Source organism: Eucyclogobius newberryi, unplaced genomic scaffold, assembly GCF_026437365.1.
Source record: "Eucyclogobius newberryi isolate DKJ021-1_F unplaced genomic scaffold, fEucNew1.0.hap1 SCAF_5, whole genome shotgun sequence".
NCBI classification, from domain to species: domain Eukaryota; kingdom Metazoa; phylum Chordata; class Actinopteri; order Gobiiformes; family Gobiidae; genus Eucyclogobius; species Eucyclogobius newberryi.
In genome coordinates, this window is record NW_027316167.1 from 26,471,892 (window position 1) to 26,481,626 (window position 9,735).

The 9,735-nt window shown below is 41.1% G+C and overlaps 1 protein-coding gene across 2 annotated transcripts in view; it reads left to right on the forward strand.

Annotated features, from left to right (window-relative positions):
- Positions 1 to 2,484, forward strand: part of tox3 (TOX high mobility group box family member 3) — a 44,726-nt gene extending 42,242 nt beyond the window's left edge. For both annotated transcript variants that reach the window (XM_072464947.1, XM_072464948.1), the window contains exon 7: positions 101 to 2,484. In XM_072464947.1, the coding sequence (XP_072321048.1) occupies positions 101 to 808 (708 nt within the window). In that variant the 3' untranslated portion in view covers positions 809 to 2,484. The remainder of the gene's footprint in view (positions 1 to 100) is intronic.
- Positions 2,485 to 9,735: the final 7,251 nt, after the last annotated feature.

Consider the following 9,735-nt stretch of genomic DNA (forward strand, 5'->3'; position numbering starts at 1 on the left):
GCACTATTGTGTGAGAAGGTGTGAAATATATTTGTACTCTCTGTAAAAAGTGTTAATGTTATCAGAAGACAGTGCACATAAAGATGTGTTGTTTTGACAGGCTGCAGCAGAGTCAGCAGAAGCGCAGACGATCCGCACAGTGCAGCAGACTCTGGCCTCCACCAGCCTGTCCCCGGGAATGGTGCTCCCTTCTCCAATGAACCAACACCCCTCCATGTCCTGCTCCGCGCAGGCTCTTCAGCAGGCCATCCCGCGGGCCATCGCCCCCAAACCCCTGCAGATGAGACTAGGGGGCAATCAGATCGTCACCTCGGTCACAGTGTCCCACCAGAACATGAGCCCTGGGATGATGGGGCAGATGGGGGCAGGAGGGGGTATGGTCGGGGGCCAGTCGTCGGCCGGGTCCCAGATGAGTCCGCCCATGCAGATGCATCAGCAGCAGTTGCACCAGCAACAGATCCAGCAGCAGATGCAGCAGCAGCACTTCCAGCACCACCTCCAGCAGCAGCTCCAGCAGCAGCACCAGCAGCAGCACCAGCACCAGCAGCAGCACCAGCAGCAGCACCAGCACCAGCAGCACCTGCACCACCAGCAGAGCCTGCACCACCAAAACCACTTCCACCACCAGCAGCAGCTCCAGCACATGCAGCATCAGGCCCAGTGCACCGCCCACTCGCCTCCACACCACTCCCCCGGCACCCCGCACTCCGCCCCTATGGGCAGCCCTCAACCTGCTCCACAACAACAAGCGCACCCGTCCCAAATCCAAGCCCATGCCCAGGTCCTGTCCCAGGTCAGCATCTACTGAGCCCAAAGGAACCACTGGACCACAAAGAGAATAAAAGCATCACTCCATGTTGCTTTTCCACGTTGCACTTAAAAAGTGTGTAAAAGATTCAGAATGTTATTCAAAGAACCTGTTTATTGTGCAGGACTATAGACTGTATATAGCTGGAGCCAACCGTCCAGTTTCTGGATGTGATGTCTCAAGGTATCCAAATTATGTTTATAGAGCTGTCTCAAAGACGTTTGTTTCACTAATTCTACACAAAAAGCCATATCACAAATTATCATGGAGTGTAGAGACCATTTTGTTTCTGTTCATGTCATAAGGCGCTCTGCTCCTGTTGCTGAGATAAACTCTCACATCCTGTGTCTATATACAGACTATGTTCTGGGTGGAAATGCACTCGTGTACAGGGGGTAACTAGCTGGATTTGTCTATGAAATAGGCTGGGCTTCTGACTGTCAGGGCCAGTGTTCAGCAGTTGTTTCTGAGGAGTTAGTGGACTTCAAACTGACTTGGCACTCAATATGTTGAAAGACGTGTGTCTTTCACTGTTTTATTTAACAATAAAGCTTTATTTATGAGGCCGGAGTTAATAGTCAAGCCGAGCTGGCGGACATATTGAATGCCACAAAAGGATTTTAACAGCTCGGGCTCTGGACTGGATGACTTGCTGGAAACCAGTAAATCACTCGTTGCTCTGTGGCTAAACACTGGCCAGTGTATACCAAGACTTTCACTTCTCGGATGTGTCACTTTTACTCATTACACTCACAAATTTGTTCATCAGAGGCGTGAACAAATGTGTTCAAACTGTGTGGTTTGATAAGGCTGGTTTTGAGCACATTAAATCATGTCAGAATATGGCCCTGTCTGGACACAAAAGAGGAACAGAAGGGAAAGGTTTTGAAAAACTGAAGGGACTGAGACAGACGCTGCCATGAATCATTGATGTCATCACATCACCAAATGTAGCTGTAATCTGCTGTACATGTTTAATGTGGCGAGTCCACTGTACCTGGAGAGGATTCATCTGCAGTGGAGAACTGGCAACCCAAACCTATGTTCTTGAGATGTTTAATTAAATTATGTTTTATTTTGTGTAACAAAGGGGATATTTTGTGCTAAATACAAAATTCAGGATCAAGGAAGTACCTTAGTGGTGGATGTATTTTTACTGCTCCTTGATACCGCAATTGTTTTCAAAGAACTTAGCAGAGCCAGTTTGCTGCACTGCCAAAGCCCGTTCAGGCATTGGAGGTATTTTTGCCAGCTGTACTAAAGTCCCTAAAATGAAGTTGTACATTTTTCATATCACCTGATGTAAAGTTTGAATATGTGACGCTTTAATGAAAACATTGTTAACGACCTGTGGATTGCTATATCACATAGTGCATTTCTGCTCTTTTATACTTTTTTATGAGTTACAATAGAAGCAATTCATTTTGTTTGTAATTTGCTTACAGACCTACTGCTTTGGAAAACTGTGCATAGAATAAAATCATATTGTTATGAACTTGGACATGTTTTTTCAGCTCACAATAGGAACAATAATTTAATGTTTTATGAGTTGTGCTCAGCCATGAAGACTTATCCAGAGACATTCCATCACTAATATGATAGTAGCCATAATTTTGTATGAAGTATTATATATTTCTTTGTGTCTCTGTTCAAAATTAAACTATCAATCACAAATATTTATTGTACGACTTTTTCTGTCCTATTTGCTTCAGTCTTTATAATTAACATAAGTTCAGACATAACATTGTGACAGTTTGAGCGCTGATGGGATGTTTCAATGTGGCCATTTTATCCAGTGGAGATTAAAACCAAACATTCTTAAACAAACGTTACGAGCTAAATTGTCCGTCTTTTTTAAGGCAAGCAGGTAGCAACTCTATAGCTATTAGCCAAAAAGATTAAAGTAAAAGGCATTACTGGTGAATACATCTAACACACCATTGTATCTCCAGTAGTTTTCTCCAGAGTAATTTATTCATCATGTCTTCTTTTTTTAATATACTGGTCGGTTTGTTTCTAAAGGCTTAAGTAGGTTGTTTCGATGAGCATCTGTCACCCTCCACAGAAGCGTTGTCCCACACGTCACTGCTGTCGAATGGCAGTTTTCATCTTCAAATCTCCAGTATTATTAGTATTACACAAACATACACAGACTGCATGACCACACAACCTCAGTGGTGAGTTGTCATAATGTTATGGCTGATCATTGTGAACCCATATTGGACACTTTTTGTTCCCTGGGCATCTGATTGGACCATCACTTTGAGTAAAACAATGTTCATTCTGGATGATGTTGGTATGTAACTGGCACTTGTCTCGGTAACAGTCTCACACACTGGTGCTCTGGATTCTGCCTCCCTTTTTACTATCTTCCAAATCACTTCATTTCCAAGACATCCCCAGGGGTTTGTTGAGCTCCCCTGAATAATATGACTGGTGGGGGGAGGGAAGCAGGCTAACAATAATTATCATATCTTCACAAAAGACTGGCCAGAAAAAAAAGAAGAAAGAGCGTTCTGAAGCAGCCAGAACATTTAAACACGAGTTAATGTTTGTTGCACATTAGCTGAGAAGGAAACCTGCTGTTGCTCATCTGTAATAGAGCTTAAATCATATTTTCAAATATTGCTTTGTTTTCAATTAGTCCATTTTAGCGAGGCATGTTTAATTTGGATCAAGGCCCGTTGCAGATTAGCTTGTGTGTGTTTGCATGGAGAAGATGCCCATTTCTCTGCTGTGAGTAATGGCGGCATCTGTCCTGTCAGAAGTGAGAGTGAAGAGGTCCACTGCAAAACTGCAAATAAGAACTGGCAACGGGCTTGAAGTGCTTATGATAAAATGAAAATTAAAAACAGCAAGTGGCGCGCCTGACCTGAATCTTAATACGTTTGAAGAGAGGAAGAGAATGTGCGAGCGAGGTGTCCATGGATACCAAACACATGCTTTAAAAACACACAGTAATGAGGCCGGGGGAAATGGCTGTTATTATTCTGAACAGATTCACAGCAGAGCCCATTAATAATGCATGGAGCTCCTTGTTATTCCATAACCCCTCAGTACTGCGGTCACTGTGTGTACAAATATCTCACAGCCGGGGTTAGAGTTATGGGACCACGGCAATAAAAAGGTTACAGAGATTTTCTAAACAAGCCGGATGTACACACACTAATTTGCAAAGATAACACTGTATCTATATTTTGGCTTAATTAGAATGTATGAATGGAATTTTTTCCTGCTTCTTTTCATCAATGCCAATTACAAACTAAGAAAATATTTGGGCTTCAGAGTACAATCTTCCATAAACAAAAGTAGACTATCGTTCAAGTTCAAACTATTATTTTTCCTGCTCAAAGTTATTCCAATGAAAAGAAAGCAACATTTATTTTTTTTTAATGTTTTCGGTCAAATCAGGGGCTACAACAGTATTTTTAAAGGCTCACCATGTAACTTTTCTGGTGGCTGTCTGTCACCTGCTTGTCTCCATGGAGATGTTATTGCATTGCCTGGACATTTGGAATTAAAGTTAAACAGAAACATCAAATTGATCAAATTTGTGTTAATAGTGGTTTTATCACTAAAAACAGTGAGAAATATGTATTCCTCTGTGCACAGTGCTGCCTGCTTGTCTCCACTTTGATATACAGAAATGTAACCAAATATTGTTATTTTACAATAACTTAAGCTGGGGGAACAAATTTTCACACCATCAAACCTGAAGTGCATGTTTAAATCTGCCTAACAAACCCTGTATGACACATTTTTAATATCAATATACATTAATTTAACGTTTTAATGGCTAAAACTGGACTTAAGACTAAAAAGCATGTTGGCAAAAACAAAAACGCAACAAACTACCATAACGTCTGCGCACCAGCATCAGTTCGTGAACCACACATTTGAAACCTCTGCATTAGACAATCGCCATAAACTCTGAATCAATACTCGCAGTGCCCCCTTTTCCTCACTGCTGTCACCTTGATGATGAAATGTATACTGGCCACCATGACATTAATCTGTCACTTGAGCAATGCAATCATGAGCTGACCTAATTGTGCAGCTCCTCCCCCTTTGTGGCCGGTCACGGGGCATTGTGCAGAGGATGACTAAGGACAGAGTCAGATGTGGAAGCTGGGGGGATTCTGTATTTGAATGATTTATTTGATTCCTTTGTTATTTTCCCATTCAACGCACAAATACAAAGCGACCGTGACAAAAGCCCCGGCTGACAGTGACCATCTGACCACGCCGGTCTGGACTTGAGACCGGAGCGAGCAGCGGAAGACAACATATCCAACATAGTTAAGTTGGAAAAGTAATCCTGGAAGTCTTTGTGTTTACGAGAGAGATTTAGGCTTGGGGTCACGTGGATGGTAATGTTACTGGAATTCTTGACCTTGTTGAAATGAGTTGTGCTCCGAGAACCAAACCGGTGACCTCTCCGATGAATGGTGACCTTTGTTTTTGGGGGGGGTTGCTGTCTGCCATGTTGGCGAGCTGCTCTTTGACTTCCCTGACCGATGCTAATGCTTGTTTAGAGAACTTTTGACCTGCCAGACTAAACTACGTTCCACTGCCTCCCAGCAAGTAAAAGTGCATTTATAACGGGCCAGAGTAAATATTATGATGCCGCGCGCAACCCGGAGTGAAGAGGTTATCTGAGCATTCGAACGGTGCTTTTGTCAATTACTTGAGCAGATCTGAGGCATTAATCAAAATCCCTGCCATTGCTTTTATAGTCTGTGTTCTTCTCTTTTTTCCCTGCCCTTGATACACACACACACACAGTTCCCGTGTTTGGATGCCGGTGAGATGATGTTGCCGTGGTGACAGTGATTCACTCATATCTCTCATGCCCCTCTTTTGTTAAATTTAGACATAACAACTTGCTAGTATGTATCCAAACCAACGAATACACAAGTGAGCATCTGTTCAAGTGCAAATGAAAAATGGCAATTGGGATTTATAACCTATGAGTCAAAAATGTATGCACAAAAAGACGTTGTACAGTGTGGTGCGCAGTTCATATCCACGCCAGGTCCTTCTGATGATGTGTGATGTGAGAGAGGTTTCACCCAGTCGTGTGTGAATATGAGTGAGTTATTGGTGGTTAATGGTGGAGAAAGATGGTGGCTCTGTTGACATTTCCTAATTTTGTTTGATTTTGGAGGCTAAGCAGAGTTGGACCTGGTTAATACTTGGATCTGAGACAACTGGGAACGCAGACAGTAGTATGTGGACCACTGATGAGCTCCTTCAGGTGGTACGCAAATTCCTGTAGTCTGTAGTCTATATTAATCTGTAATCTACATTTCTGGTTAGTCCTTGTTTAGAACTTGTAACAGTATTTTTGATCTGGTTTAGCCCTAATTTAGACCTAGTGTAGTTCTGTTTTTGACCTGCTTTGGATCAGGTGGTACTCAAAAGGCCAAATATTTTCTATGGCGGTATATGATGTAGAATGTTTGAGAGCCGCTCTTCCAGTGCATAGTGTTGCTGTGTCCTTAAGCAAAACACTTTGCCCTTGGCTTTATGATTTCAATGTGTGAGTGAGTGATTGATGGTGATCAGAGCGGCCCATTGTGCAGATTGTCAGCTTCAATACCGTCAGTCGACCCCAGTTACTATGATGATGATGATGAGTATTATTATTGTTGTATCAGTGCATACAAAATACCATTAATGTTACATTTACAAGAGAGAATAGGTCGATGTAATAATCCCTTTTTGTCCAGGAGATTGTAGAAAAATGTCAAAGGTACTCATCTGGACAATGTTTTAAAAATCCAGACGTTTCGATTTCCACTTTGGATGGACATAAATCATTGTCCAGGTGACTTCTTTTGAAACTTCTCTTACAACAATAGAGAGTAAAAAATCAATGCTAGTTTATAATGCAACATTGTGTTTATGGTGATTAGAAAATAAAAACACGATCGTGCACGGGAAATCAAGATGGGTCGTTCTTCTGCGTTTGTCATTGCACCTCTGCTAACATCTCACTGATCATCAAATCCAAATCGTACGTTTCTTGAACAAAACTGTCAGTGCAACAATAGCATTTACCAGTGCTGCAGAGTCTTGCCAGTTTTTAGCTGTCCAAACAGATCAGACGCTTCATTCTGTTCCAACACCGTCATTATGAAAAAGCTGTCAGTGTTTTGGAAAAGCATTTTTTTTTATTGTGACACATAATCATGCCCCAGAGGTTGACAGATGTCTTTGGGAAACAGTTACTTTTTTATTTGGACTTGTTTGGCTTGGAAATAAAAGCGCTGCCACTTTCCCCATTATAGTTCATCAGGGTTTTATAGTCCGTTAGCTCAGCAGTGTTCTTTTCTTTTTTTTTTTACTTACTTAGCCCCTGTTAATGTAGGTTATTACAGCCAACATGTTTCTATAGCAACCCCATGTGATAAAGACTACCAGGAGACTTCAATGATAGATTACAAGTGTGCGCTGTGTCACATGCAATTAAGTTAAACTGACTGTACAACACATTAGCCATGGAAATCGATAAATATGGAGGGTACCCAACTAGGTCTCCCCCCTTTACCCTTGCTTTGCTTTCTTTCATCCCCTTATAGTGCAACAGTGGGCCAAGCCAAGACAGATCATGCCACTAGGATGTCCCTTCTGCTACAAGAGGCAGGTGCTGCGTAGACACCATTGAAAAGTTGGCCCATTCAGTGCAACTCCTCTAACGCTCTATTCATGCATAGCAAAACACCATCTGCTCCTGTTTTGCCCGGAGCAATCACAGCTGACCAAAAAAAAAAAGAAGAAGAAGAAGAAAAAAAAAGGAAAGAAATCTATGATAACAGCTGTTGCCAAACAAAAGCCAAACAAAAGGGACGAGGAAAAGGTTATGGACCGAGTTGGACGGAGCAGGAATGACTGTGAATGGACAAGTGCATTAACAGTGAGTGGGTTTGGATGGGGTGTGGTAGTTAAAGACCAGATGAGGGAAAGTTCCATAATGTACACAGTGCAATGACAATCAGTGGTTTGTAAATATGATAAGGGCAATTAATTTAAAATAGAAAAGTAACAATTCAAATAAAATAAAATGTTTTTATTTCTAGTTCTACTTCAATGATCATCCGTGCAGGTACATGCATGTTTTATCCTTGAAACTGACCATTCATAATACTTATAAATACAAATTTATTCTGCACATCTAAAATAGTCTGCACTAAGCACTAAATGTACTCTTTAGTGCTGTGAGTTTATCTTATGGGTAAAACAGAAGAAGAAATGAGCCATAATATTTATTCAGTGCAGCAACACAAAAACAAATAATGGTATTTGACTAGTCAAACACATAGGCAACCTTGTAGTACTTGCGGAGCTTACAGTATAGGACTTGAGAAAGAAATAGAAAAATATGTACCTAAACATGCAAAACAAAGTGTGTTGATGTTTTGCCATTCTCTCTCTCTCAAGCTAAATATCCTTGACAATCCAATTAGGAGTGAACAGGGGTTTAAAGTCAGAATACCTGCTCCTAATCCTGGGACAATAACAAGACTTTTTTTTATGCATGAAGGTACGCAGTAGGATAAAGTATTAATAAATAGAGTTGTTTTTTAGATTCATGAATGTTTGAGTAATCCTGTTTTGTCTTGCATTTGAGTGCTCAACCTCTCTCGACCTTTCTCAACATAACGAGTAAAAGTCACTTCTGATCTCGTTTTAGGTTTATTGTATTTAGCATTTATTTACCGGTACATTTTATTTAGCATCGTTTATACTTTTAAGCTATTATTATTATTATTATTATTATCATTATCTAGTTTAAAACCCTTCTCATTGGCATTCTGTTACCTGCCAGTCGCACCAATCACATACACTGGGCTGTAGAGCAATGGCAGCGTGCAACTCTCTACCACCGGTTTTGATCTCACTTAATTATACATTTATTTTCCAATAAAAGGGTTAGACTCATGGGATGTATCTGTGGGCTGGCTTCAAATACAGCCATGTCGCGAACGAGCCATTTCAAATCTGAACTGATTATTTTGCAGATTATAGAACAAACGACCAAAAATGCTCACTCTATTATCAAAATACATTCCAACAGAAATCCCAATCTGATCCAAGTGACCGTCTCCAGTGCAAACCCCACCTCTGTGACCCTGATATATGCTGATAGAGCTGTGGTGTCCAGCCCTGGCTCCACGCTGTATTGTGCTATGATTGGCACCAGTTCCTTAACCCCACGAGGCCTGTCTTGATCTAATGTATGGGCCGCTGACCTGGGGGAGGGGTAAAGAGTGAAGGTGAACACGCTGACAGCTTGCATGCCTCCAGACTTCAGCTGCCAATACACACAGACAGCTATTAGCAAACCACTGCTTGAGCTGAGCATATTTAAGAATACCATTGTTGTTCAAATTAGCCAAACTTCAATGCTCTGCTAAGCTTTGTGCAACTGTACATACTTTACAGATCTATTAAATGTACAAACTTACCGGTATTTACATTTTGTTTTTGTTTTTTTTAAAGAATATCTAATAGTGGCATTAAAAAAAAGCTACACGTTAGTCAATTATTAGAAACAATACAAAACTGGGGATGGAAAATCTGATTTGGTATAATGTGCTGTGCTGACAAAGAACAGACCCATATTGGATTTATTTATATCTTTGTGATACACAGCAGACGGCTACTTTCTCAACCATAAACCACATCACAGTTGTAGATACAATAGGACACATTTATAACACTACTTTCTTTCATATATGTTCGTCAGGAAACATTGCAACAAGAGAAAAGTGACGTTTGCAAATGCATTTTCTACCTAATTTGACTATGGAATATGCAAAGTGCCTCCCTAAAGCTTGGAGAGATATGAGCGGTTAAGCTTTATTTACTCTCACCAGCAGCTCTACCTGTGGCGGTTGAGGTGCTATTTGACTAACAAATAC